Source organism: Anguilla anguilla, chromosome 13 (assembly GCF_013347855.1).
Source record: "Anguilla anguilla isolate fAngAng1 chromosome 13, fAngAng1.pri, whole genome shotgun sequence".
NCBI lineage: Eukaryota > Metazoa > Chordata > Actinopteri > Anguilliformes > Anguillidae > Anguilla > Anguilla anguilla.
In genome coordinates, this window is record NC_049213.1 from 4,445,303 (window position 1) to 4,458,873 (window position 13,571).

Sequence of the window (13,571 nt, forward strand, 5' to 3'; positions counted from 1 at the left end):
AGCATCAACAAAAGAATCATATTCAATGACACCGAGTTTCTAACTCTCGTTATTGTTCACTCTGCACGCGCGTAACGTCGACCAAATCTGGCTCAGGGCACACAGAAGCTCGCCCTACTCTCAGCGCCAGTATATCAGACCGTACGGGAGCAGAATGTGAAATCTGGCTCCGGTTGAAACTGCGCAGAGCGCGGGGAGCACGTAACTGCAGGATTTCACCCCCAAGAGCGTCTCATTTCTGCCTGTCCTCGGTCCCTCCGGAGTCCACACCGCAACGTCTAACACATAAATCTGCCGCCCGGACGGACGCACGCCGGAGAATTACCGGCGGCGATCCGGAAACAGCCGACATTTTTGAAAAATGCAGAATGTTATCAATAAAAAATTTGTGATGGCTCCTCATCAAAATGGACATAATTTGGTATTAAGTTGGAAAACTGCTCCCTGTCAGATATAAGATTTATTTTAGCTACATTAGGCCACAAAGATAATTACTAACACATATGAACACATACTCTCTCTCTCTCTCTCTTTCACTCTCACACACACAGAGAAAATAAAACCCTGTAGAAAAGATGAATGACGCTGATTGATGCCACCACAGACAAAAATGATGAGGTCTTTTTGAGTTGAACATCCTGACATTTGACTTCACTCTCAGTTAACTCTGGCACTCAGACTGATAATATCCACACTTGCAGAAAGTTCTCAGTCCACATGGACTCACCTTAGCACCAGCAGGTCCTGTTTGTTTGCAAGAGAGAGAAAATAGAGAAAAATACATTGTTAAAATTTACTAATGTATAGAAAAAAAATAAATAATCACAGAGATATATCCTCTTCCATCTGCAGGACAAAATAAGTTTTGGGGAAGCCTCTTGTGAAACAATGCAGCCCAAAAACTGACGAGGGTCATGACAGACTTATATTTTATATTCCTGTTTGCGGGCAGGGGGGAGGGGGGTTGTGGTGGGGGGGGGGGGGAGGGGGGGGGGTGGAGAAGTGTTGCTGGGAAAAGTTTCCATCTCCGAGGTCTTAGAGCACAAAGGGCAAAGGTCAAGCAGCTGGGGAGAATGAGGGTGGGGGGACAGAGAGAGGGGGGTGACAGAGGGTATAGAGGGGCAGTCAGGGGGCACGGGCGGGGGGGGGGGGGGGGGGGGGGGGGGGGGGGGGGGGGGGGGGGGGGGGGGGGGGGGGGGGGGGGGGGGGGGGGGGGGGGGGGGGGGGGGGTGGATGTACGGGCACAGCCAGTAAGCCCAGGTGTGTAAATGAAGAGCTTAGTCAATATATTAATAGATCAGAGTTTGATGCAGAACAGTGGGCTTTTTATAGTGTTGGGTGGCCAATGCTGGGATGCGGTGGTGAAACAAGCTTGGGGAACAGAGTGAGAGACAAGCAATGCTGAATTAAGACCTTCTGCTGTGAAGCGTACATTTCACTTAGCTTTTCTAAGCTTGCAGCACTTTTTGCATTGTTATTACTTATGGATTATTTTTCAACCAAGAAGATTCACTGGGAGGAAACTTGTTGCGCTCCTGCTACCCTTGTGTTCCAAAGAAATGTTTTTTTTTATTAAAGTGACTTCACTAAATAAATGGCCTTACCAAGAGGTAGGAATAAACGTTTTTCATTTACATTGGAAAAAAACAAGAATACGGCGCAAGAAGTTTCCTTTTCGAAAGAACACTTCTAAGTTCAAATATACTGCTCTTCCACGTCTACGGGCTTTCTGAATGAAAAATACAGACCCGGCTAGAAAAAATAAATATATAAATAAAAAGCTTTTTCGTCAATTGGAAAAAAAAATTCCTTTCCATCAAAGTGCGGAACTCTCTAAAGACCCGTTCAGAGATATATGGTGCAATTGGGGAGCAATAGCTCGCGTTACGGTTTAACTCTTTGAGAAACGCCTGTCAGATATTGCTTGGAACCACCATTTAAAAATTCTGCTTATTTTCTTTCTTAAATCAGGTATGAGCTACGCCATTTCCAAACTCTGGAGGAAAGGCCCAGCCGCGTCTGTTAGGGAGAAGTATTTCGTAATGGTTCCCACATGTGTAGACAATAGCTACTGGGGATAATATAATATCCAAACAAGATGGGCTCAAGGTGGACCAATTTTAAATAGAAGGAATAGAATAGAAGGCTTTCTTTCTTTATATAAAAAGCACCAAAACAGTTCTAAATGGACTTAGAAGTGTCTTTCGTGATTTTTTTTCACGCGTTTCATGTGGAAAAACAGCCACTGCTATATAAAAGTAGCCAATCGCACGGCCGATGGGCTAATAAAGCCGGGACCGTTTTTCCAACTCAAAACAATGAAAAAAAAACACGATGAATTACACAGTAATTTATTTATGAAACTGTGAATAAATAAATTACGACCACTGGGGATGCCCTGGCCCGCGGGGCAGATGGGGCAGCACTCTCCGAATGGGATCTCGGGGTTGGGACAGTCTTTCAGCTCCTCGCAGATAATTTCGTCGCACAGGACGGTTCCCGTGTCGCACACGCAGATGCGACACGGCTGCGGCTTCCACACGTCCTTGTCGCTATAGCGCTGGCCTTCTTGCACGCAGCTGCCGGGCTCCTCTGCGCGAGGCCAGGAGGGGTGCGCAGAGAGAGCGGGGCAGGCGGGAGTTGGAAGAAGAGAGAGGAGAAGACGTCAGACCTGCACAGTCATCGCCCTCTACACATCTTCAATTACCTGCCACAGTCGAGGAGGAGTCACGAATATTCAAAGAATTTTAAACAGCAAGCGTTAAGCATATAATCATACACAGCATAATCACCGCTTCCTTAAAAATAAAACGGCAATGCGGACGGCGGAGAAATAAGTGCAGGTACGAGGGAAAAAATATCTGAGAAGAAAATTGAACTGCTTTCACACATTAAGAGAGCTTTGCAGACACATTTTGCCAAAGAAAAACCAAAGCCTAACAAAATACTATAATAAAAAGCATATGTCTGTAATTAATCTTAGTCTGACTACCAAACGCACAGAGTTAAGTAACTTTTTATAAACAATATTCTTGTGAAATTAACTGTCATACAAAATGGATGGCTGCCAACATTCAAGCTCAGCAGATGCCGGATACAATGCAGTTCCACAAAGATACCACACGGTGGCAGTGTGGACCCACACATCAAGTTATATGCAGCATCTCTTCGCTGTGAAATAAAGGTGGCACAGGAGAGCAACGATAACGCATCTGAGCGTGTATTGGTCAGTATAATCACGATTGGACTTCCGAAGAAACAGACTCAACACGTTCATTTTCTCTCTTCCGTTTCAAACGCGACATTGCTCCTCTACTCAAATAGCATTTCACGAGACCGAGCTGCAGAAACCACTCCGCAGTAATTGCGTGCACTTTAAAAAGGTAAATTACACCGTAAAGCGCCGTGCACGGGCGCTTAAAATAGCAGCATTGGACAACGCTCACAGTCTGAATGTTGGTTTAAGTGAAATTACAAGTGCGGGCCATTCGGCATTTTTCCACGTAATTATATTAGCTATATTTATCCTCCTTACCCCCCCCCCCCCCCCCCCCCCCCCCCCCCCCCCCCCCCCCCCCCCCCCCCCCCCCCCCCCCGCCCCGCCAAAAAAAGAGAAGAAGAGAGAGGGAGGGAGAGGGATGTCTGAGGGAAACACAAACACGTGACACAGCACAGATTGAACTTTGTAGTTTATCTGTCTAAATTCCACAGTAGAGAGCGATGAAAGCATCCACCGAAATACACACATGACTTTAAACGCGCAGTCGCGTCTGCATGAGCCCGTTCAGTCTCAAAGCAGGCAGTGTCGTGTGACGTAATGCAAGGGGCTATGGCCAATACCGTTTTCCGACAATAAATGGAGGACTCGGAGGAATGTTACCTTTAACAACACAAAGCCTACGGCTCGCGACGTCGTTTAAACCCCCAACAATTGTGTTATGCTAAATTAAACGAATTACACAGACGCGGTGACATTTTTGCGAATGAATGCCCAACAGGTAGCTAAGCAATAGGGCTAATATTAATGCCAGCCGAATACAGTGCTCTGCAGTCATTTGACGCTTTGCGGAGGATGGGGCTTTTTTCCAGTAACGCGCAAGGCGCCGCGTGGATGTATGCTGGTGCGTGTGTACAGTAGCTATGTTTACCTAGGGAGGCCTGGTCAGCTCTGGGTAACCTAGAGGACCCCATCCAGGCCACCTATGAATGAGCTCTTTCTTAAAGAGACAGAGCGCCCAATTCACAAGGTAGCGCCCTATCCAAACACGGGGCGCTTCTAACCCCCAACCTGGAACCCATAGCTTCGTTAGACGCCAGTCCAAACACGCCTAAGAATGGAGAAAGGACAGCTTTCACACACATACCTGTGGGTCCGCTTAATATCCGTTTTTGGCACTAATTCAAAAAGTAGATACAATTTTACGGCTGTATCACCTTGACTTTGCTTAAAGACAGCAGATTTAAAAAAAACTTATTTACGTTAACGTAAGAAATGTGGAGAGGGGAATTGGTTTAAATAGGCTACCTTGTGTTTCAGAGGATAAATGTGCAGATTTTTTTTTCAATAGCGGGACTTATTTGACCGCGCGTGATTTCCCTGTCTGAGATGTTCTTCACATTTTTTATAAGGGGAAAGGAAATGCTATATTGAACACAGGTGTTGAAATATTTGAGGTCACCAAAGTTTCTATCCGAAACCGGCACGCAGGAGGAATGAATATAGCACACAGAATCCCCGCTCCCACTCCGTGCGTGCTTCCCTGGCATCTCAACATCTCAACCCGTAATTGAATTCGTGATCTACTGTGCGACCCGACGCCAGTCGCTTCAAGCTGCCTTTTGAGCCTGCTAGTCTGAGGTCACGCGGAGCCGGGACCACCTCTCTCTCGGACTCCTTAAACCGAGCGTATCTCTCTGAAATAATTCCCCCAGTAGCTCTGAGGAAAGAACGGCTTGCATTATGTCCAGGGGCCTCTGTGCGTCTAAAGGGTAACCTGAGCCCTCAATAGCACGTTATTTCTGCCTACTTTTCTGTTGCTTTTGCGAACCTACCGCCCCCCACCACCACCCCCACCCAATACCTCCTTCCTGAATTTAATTTTGAGCCAAGCAATGTCGGAGCTATTTTGCGTAAAAGAATGCGCTATGCCGAATTATGAAAATACCCCCCCCCCACACACACACACACACACTCTTTTTCATGATATATTTTCCAGCAATCTTCTCGCCAGACAGTCTTTCTTTCCCCCCGACCGGCACAGCCTTTGGGTAATCTAGAAAGCAGATGGAAACACTAAGATCATATGGAACCCTCATTCTGGCACTGGCCATGAATACCTATCAACTTTTTCAAAATTCCACAACCACGTAGCGTAGTGCGTTGCATTGACCTTAACTAGTGCCATCTCGCCAACCGCAGATCATACATTTATTCCTATTAAAAATATACCACTTCAGTATGGACACAAGTCCGCATATTCATCAGTAACGGACACGTATTTAGAGTACTTCTGTAGTGGTATCCAGCGCAATTAGGGTTCACCTTTTTCAACAAGCCCGGATTCGCCTTGGTGCCCTATGACAGCAATGGAATGTTAGCGCTTTAACGCTACAGGCCCTTGAGCCTGACCACTTCTCATTTAGAGGTTGCTCCGTTTATTCCGAGTTTATCTGATGCGAGAAGAGGAGCCTGTCAAAACGCTTTCGGAATGTTTCCAAAGCACCCGCAGGTGTCCCGAGCTGCTCGCGGGATGAGGCTGGAAGCGAGCGGAAAGGGGAGCTAAATTTCCACCTCAGTAAAGATGAATCTGTACGGCATGGAATTTCTAAACCCCCACTCTAATACACAATCACAGTCACTCACTTGGGCTCCTTTAATTATTAACACCCGATAGCTGCATCGTTCAAGCTGAAATAAACAGGGTACCTAGATCATGGACGCACTTAAATGTAAGACCATTTGTCCTGTATTATCAAATATATCCATTCTCACTTACAGAAAAAACAAAAAAACAAATCACTCATTGTGTGGAAAGTCAGTCCATTATACTCGCGAAACCATGACAAATAATGCACAATTTAAATACCATAAATCCCGACAGACGTATCACAACGAGTTCCAAGATCTTTTCCAAGAGATTATTCCATTCCATTTCATTAAATACTTTCCTCTACCGGTTGAAGAGTGAGATTGCACATTCTGTCTCAGAAGACTTCGTGATTCTAGGCACACTCCTCGTCATTCCACGATATTGCAAATGTAAACAATACATTTTTAGGCATGAAAAGAAACGCATATATGTAAAAGATGATTATGCACAGTTAGCAACCCACATTTTTTACCTGCTGAAGTAAATATTAACTATAGCATATAAACTTAAGTTTTTGCGTTCACCTGTACACCTATACGAAATTGCCAAATGACAAATTTGAAATGATTCATATATTAATCAGAAGCCAATATCATTTAAAAAAAATTAAAAAAAACCAGTCCACTTTTTATCTGTTGGCAAATCATTCAATGGAAACGAACCGGGATTTTACAAAACACACTAAAGCTAAATTCATATAGCCTATCGTTTCAAATTCCATTGGAAAAAAGCTAAATAAAAAAATTAAAAAGTTGAAACTTACGGTCATCCTCTTCCTGACATTTGACAAGGGCTAATAGAACGACTTGAGTTGCTACAAGTAGCAGTAAAGTCCTGGAATCCACAAAGCTGAACATGTCTAAATATTAGACATGCAGGACCTTTGGGGCAAGAAAATGAAGAAGGGGTGAAGGGAGCTCTCTCTCTGTTTTAGTGTGTGCGTTCCCAGCGACCGAACCATAAAGTCAACTTTCCAAAACTCGACGGGAATCCAGTGCCAAGGGCCCAGCACAACTTCAGCACCGAGCGCGCGAGGCCAGGCACTGCAATTTTATGTCCGCTCTGCCTTCAATGGATCTTCGTATATTCCCGAATTCCAGTCCAACCCCTACCCCCTGTCAAGCTGAAACCCGAGCCCCATTTCCCTCCCCATTTTGTCTCCCACGTTCCATTCTTCAAAATCCCTCCTTCCCTTCGCTACTGAAAAGGGGTACCCAAAAGTTTCACTTTTTTCCCCGAACTCTAATTCCCGCCCGCCCCCTTCACCGACTCCTCTCCGCTTTCCACAGAGCGCAGGGTTGGAACTACATATTTTATTTTTAAACAAAACGCCTTTATTTTCATTTTAAAAAAAAATAAATTGCCACCCTTTGCCGCTGAAATAATAATTTAATTACACCTGTTTCAGAAGTAGCCTACTTATTTGAGTTGATTAGAAGACCCAGATCGTGCGTCAGCTGCTGATTTTGCCTCGTCATGATAAGACTTAATGAAAACGTTGTAAGTTAACATTTCTTTCGAAGAGCAACGTACTAAAATAGCTACTTATGTATTTTTTTTACAGCATAATAGTGCGTATTTCACGTGGATCACAAAGTTCTGGTAGATTTGTCAGTTCAGTTTTTTTTTAGCCTATATTAAGTGGACATAGGCTGAACTGGTAGCCTAAAGCTCAGCGAGGGAAATGAATGACTTTATTCGGGTTTGGAGTCGTAGGGAGCAGATCAGAATAGATTCTTTTCATTGTTGAGTGCAACAGAATTGCTTAAATTACACGAGTTAAGCGAAACGGAAGCTGTTTTTAGTGTTTGACCGTCTGAATGTCACTAAGCGACACAACCCGCAATTTTATTGGTCGCATGACTTGTAAATCGGATGCCACTAGCGAATAATACCTTAAAATCGTATTTTAAATGCACGCTTGAATAAGGAATCCGTGTCTTCGGAGAACTGTTCACTTTGTCACTTTAAGTTAAACATATTCTTGGTTTCTATGGACACTTCGGCAACTTTTGCACAACTTCTAATGCATTTAGGCTACATTGGCTAGTCATTACATATTTAGCAGTTTGTCAATGCTGTCAGCCTGGTTCTATATAAAAGAAGGAAGTTAGACCAGAAAACAAAACGGTCAGACCGAACTCTTTTTCCAGCAAATGGCATAAGTCAATGTTGTCTCAAAATGACCGTATTTTAAGACTAAAATGTATTAAGTTAAATCTTTCCCCATGGGCAGCTGATTTGGAAGATTAACGAATAGGCTACATATAACCAGACACGTTTGGAATGTTTCTAGAATATTCGACATTGAAAGAGAGTGTGCTGTTTATTTCTACAGTTTGGTGTATTTAAATGTATATAAATGTTTAAACAGGCTATGTTAAATAATAGTATGTTAAATTTGGCGTTGCAGTAACACACATAACTCATAGAAATATCAAATAAAACACAAAGTAGGCTAATTTCAATGTTCACTTTAACCTAAATGCAGAATTAGAAATGAACGTCAATTTGATAGTTAGGCCTAATCACATTCGGTTACGACTGATACAACGTCTCTTCATACTTCCCGCCAGGCCAAATATAGCTCAGCCCCGCGTGCTAAAATAGCGCTTAACAATGAAAAGACACGTGCTGTCTTGTTTCTTTTATGCACATCTGTATCCGATATCCACTGTCCATCTACACATTTCTCAGTAGTGCGGGGTGCAGAACGTTTGATTGGCTCTGTGATTTTGATTGACTAGGCCAAGGAGGAAAAACTAGGAGGGAAGAAAGAAAAGGGTGGAGCCTGGTACCCACACCTGGTTTGTCAGCTGGGCTGTCAGTTGTTAGATTGAGTTTTTCTGCCTGGCCTGTTCTCTATATAAACGCACCGACAGCAGAATCAGAAATAGATGTATGTTTTCAGTCCCAAGGATAAAATCTTTTCACGGAAAGGTCTCAGGGTATATCGCCTATTTGGGCCTTCCCCTGAGCTAAATGCCGTGGGCTGGGAATAGCTTTTCATTGCTCAATTCTAACCATTTACTGCCTGCCAGTAACCCTGGCTGCCACCATTTTTATTGTTATTCTGCTTTGAATGGTGACTTGGGTTTGAGCTCCACTTCGATGACAGCAGCAGGCTGATGTCTATGTGGATTTTTTTTTTTACACACTTGGGACTTTTAAACAAAACCTGGATTTAACATTCTATCTGTTTTCCCCCTTGTTTTTAAGGACCAGACAGGTAAATGAGACTGTTACAGTAATATTTAACCGAAAGATTGTTTAACTTTAACTGCGGCTGTCTTCCTCATAAAGGTGGCTGAAGACTTTGAAAGGTCATGCCGTGTCAGTCTGCTCGTCTGCCTGTTCGACGCATTTTACACATTTGGGCTCCAAGCTTAACTCCTGTCCAATCACAGCCCTGCACCTGATTCGCTCCTTGGAATGTGAATGGCACCCTGTTGCACTCTGGGAAAACCACAGGAGTTTGTGGCCTGAGTCTTGTTCTGCTGTGCACTTTCCCATAGGCATGGTATACTGACCAACACACGGCAGCTGAACGCTAACCCTCAAGCAGAGACAGAGTTGCTTCCAATCCCCTATTAACCCCTTTAAAGTGTGAGGTCACAAATATGTGATTAGAATGCTGTTACCTGACCATTCTAATGCTGATGCAACAATGACGACTGGCAATGAAAAAATGGAGTTCTAGAACACTGAATCAGAATTTTCAAAAGCGTAATACATTTCCTCTTTACTCTCGATATGTCATTCCAAATGTTTCACTTTCAAACACATTTAATACAATCAACACAGTGCCATGAACTTCATTAATTTAACATATAGTACAGTATCACACTTAACATTATTGTACAAAGTCAGTTTAGAAAGGAAGAAACAGACAGGCCGCTGGCATCTTGGTGATATAATTTCATAAAATGGGGACTGAGGGTTACAGCTTATGATATCAGTGTACCAACCATTTCCTTTCATAAAATGAGACCATTCAAAGCAGGCATGCCTCTTTTCTGATGTCAGAGCCGCTTGGAGCCCTGCCCCACCCCCCTAACCCACCCAAAGCCAACCCCCTACCCCACCCCAAACCCAACCCCCTACCCCACCCTCACAGTACAGTGCTACTTCAGCCCCTGATCTGGGTCAAATAATTACCTGAAATGCTCCCATGCTTTAGACACCAGTACAATCCCTACAGATTACTGATCATCTTGAAAATACAATAAAAAATTTTTTTTTATTCATTTAATTTTTTTTTTTACAAATATTCAGAGTTAATGTGTTATTTCATGTGACTGCACATTTTTACTAGGAAGTTGTTTTCTTGAAATTCTCAGGATCTTCAGCACTGTTATAAAATGTCACTGATAAGTCAGTTATTAGACTCAAATATATATTTGACCTTGGGTTTGTATTCATAAAGCATCTCATACTATTCATCCATTTTGACACTTGATCAGCCCTTGACAACTGAATGTGGGCCTACAGCTCTCAGTGCAGCTCGTACTGCGAGAGCCAATCCAGTTACTTTGAGGAGACAAGACGTAACATTAATCGGACGAGGGCCGGTTTGTGGAGTTATGCTGACACGCAACGTGAGCTCATTTCAGTAGCAGCGCTTAGCTTCTCTTCCTATCTGAGGTGCACGTATGGGGGCATGGGGTCCTCACTGCTAATAGGAATCCCCGCTAACACCACGACCTCCCCACATCCATTGTGTCTTCCTTTGAGGGAGCTAATTTGATTAGCTAATTCTCATCAATTATAATGAGCCACTAAATGTAATTGTGACGCACAATTGGCTGGTTCTAATTAAATATAATGGTGAGACATTTTTAATTGTGGGGGGGTCAGTGGTGCTGGGTGAGACAGTGTCATCCCAGCTGGCTGACCCCCCCCCCCCCCCACCTCCCTGGGAGACGGCAGAGACACTGTGCGTTACCCTGAGGGGCTGCTGGGCACAGTTAGCACAGGCATTCAGCAGTGCAGTCAGCATAGGTACAGTCAGCACGGGCATTCAGCAGCACAGGCACAGTCAGTACAGGTAGTCAGCACGGGCACAGTCAGCACGGGCATTCAGCAGCACAAGCACAGTCAGCACAGGCATTCCGCAGCACAGGCACAGTCAGCACAGGCATTCCGCAGCACAGACACAGTCAGTAGCACAGTTAGAACTGGCACAGTCAGCACTGGTGCAGTCAGACCTGACATTCAGCAGCACAGGCACAGTCAGTAGCACAGTTAGTACTGGCACAGTCAGCACTGGTGCAGTCAGACCTGGCATTCAGCAGCACAGGCACAGTCTGCATGGGCCCAGTCAGCAGCACAGAGCACAGTCAGAACTGGCATTCAGCCCCCCCCCCTGACCCCCCCCCCCTAAAATCCTGTAAAAACTGATCTAAAAGTACTGCGCCTGACCTAAAGTAGGACTCCACCCAATTATTTGTGTGTCGTTTCACCTTCAGAATAGCTGGTGTGACTGTATTTCATATTTTATGTGTTTTTGTGTTGATGTCACTAGGATACATTCCCTCCTCTTATTATTGAAATGTATGGTGGTATTTCTTGAATGGGAGAATATTGTATTATCTTCACCAATTGTGTTCTCCATACTTTAGTGTCAGTCACATTTAAGACATCACTGAAGGTTAGGCTACGTTTAGGTTTAGTTTAATCTGAACTGCCACCTCCTCTAAATTTTCTGGATTAATTCTCTCCAATGGGGGGAAAGGGCAGGAATTATATCTTGGTGACATCATGGTTTGGGGGAGGGGCTCTGTACATTTTCTTTGTTGTGGGCTAAACCCAGTGAACATTTTTGTGGTAAAAACTCAATGAAACATCATCTACTGTAGGTGTACTACATTTGGTTGAAAAGTGAAAGTTTTCTAGAAATGCAGCCAGGTTATATCCAGGTCAAACCTGAGCTATATTGAAGTTATCTTGGTCCATTTATGTCAAAATGTCTTTCAACATAGACTTCCACCCCTTCAGACATTTAGATTCTGGCATTTTCTCACTGGGAAATATTGTGTGCTACACATTATAAATGAGAGGGATAAATGATTTGCCCCTTTAAGGTACTAAAGGGCATTTGAGGCAGTTTCTATTTCATACAGCATTTACAGAGAGCAGGCGATTCTCCGGGAAATTACTGAGATTTAACAGCGGCTAGATCTTTGGGGATTTGTCACCTCAAATATGATAAACTCTAAACTTAAGTCTAAACTAAATATCAGTTCCTCTCTCTCAAACGGTATTTCCAGAGTTCTGTGAATTGGGTCTGTCAGGTCTGTCAGATAGAGCGACACATTATGAATAAACAACACAGGAATGCTCTTTGATGTTTTGATGGTTTTTATTTTTTATTTTTTCCAAACAAGGGATTAAACACCTGAAACTGAAGTAGTTTTTTTGAACAAGCATGTTAAACCTTACATAGAGGGAATACAAAACAGCACCGATATGAGACTTGACAGACTTTCAGATACATATTTGACCCTGGGCCTGTATTTAAAACATCTCAGATTACTGATCTAGGAGGACCAAGTTTCCTCTGTCCGTGATCCCATAACATATCCTTTATGGGATAAGTTACTTCTATTTTAATTATCATTTTTTGGATAAGTTACTTATAATTTACGTATCCTTTTTGGGATGTGCTACTTATAATTTCCTTCTCATTGTGGTTATAAAAAAAAAACAAAACATACTATTAAACAGGAAAGTCCTTTGATATATTGATATCTCAAAAGTACATAATCTCCTGATGGAATACCTATAATTTAAAGCTCTTGAATGTTTCACACTGGCTATTTGTTAGCTGCTGCTCAATCCCAGTCACAGTGACATACAGGGAAGGGCCATCTTTGTACTCCAGTCCTGGAGGGCCAGTGAACGTGTATTCTAAACATTTTGTTATGGTTGTCCTCCAATGGAGGTCTAACTTTAAATGCTTTGCTTTGGATTATTTAGAACCACATTCGAAGGAGTACTGGATTTATTTATACCCAGTTCAAAAAAAAGTACTGGATTCATTTAAGTCCTGTTCTAAAATATACAGGATTAATTTAAGCTCCATTCCAAAAAGTACTGGATTCATCCAAAAATACTGGATTCATTTAAACCCCATTCAGAAATATACTGGATTCATCCAAATCACTCGTGAAGGTGAAGCAGCACATTATACAATCAGAAACTGCTATTTTAACAGAACTGAACTATCCACAACAAGCACAATCATAAACCAGAGCCCATGGTAAATGGAATGGTAAATGGTAAATGGACTGCATTTATATAGCGCTTTTATCCAAAGCGCTTTACAATTGATACCCATGGTACGCTTGTTCATAGGCACAATACAAATAGTAAAAGTAAAGCAAAGTTCAGAATATGTGTAGCACCCAATACACACTTTACTTTACTTTACTTTATTCATTTTATTTTTACAGGGACAGTGCACATTAATAAACATTTCTGTAAATGTGCCAGTTTAGCCAGCATGGCTAACACGCCATACCATACTCTCGTAGGCAAACAACAACAGACACACACACACAGACGCACAGGCACGCATACACACACACATACACATACACACACACTTTTGGAGTTGAGAGCTACTCTTCAGCTCTGCTCTGTTCTTAGGGAATCATTGCTTTCTTACACTCTGTAATTTTCGGGCTCTTTGGCTGGTGA

The 13,571-nt window shown here is 43.1% G+C and overlaps 1 protein-coding gene across 2 annotated transcripts in view; it reads right to left on the bottom strand.

The window, feature by feature from the left end:
* The window catches only part of col2a1b (collagen, type II, alpha 1b), a 77,100-nt gene extending 70,105 nt beyond the window's left edge, over window positions 1-6,995 (bottom strand). The window contains exons 1-3 of one of the 2 annotated variants that reach the window (XM_035386850.1): window positions 6,634-6,995; window positions 2,386-2,592; window positions 728-744 (exon numbers count right to left, since the gene is read on the bottom strand). In XM_035386850.1, coding sequence (XP_035242741.1) covers window positions 728-744; window positions 2,386-2,592; window positions 6,634-6,727 — 318 coding nt within the window. In that variant the 5' untranslated portion in view covers window positions 6,728-6,995. The remainder of the gene's footprint in view (window positions 1-727; window positions 745-2,385; window positions 2,593-6,633) is intronic. The other variant, XM_035386851.1, reaches the window with a different exon arrangement.
* Between the last annotated feature and the right edge of the window lie 6,576 nt (window positions 6,996-13,571).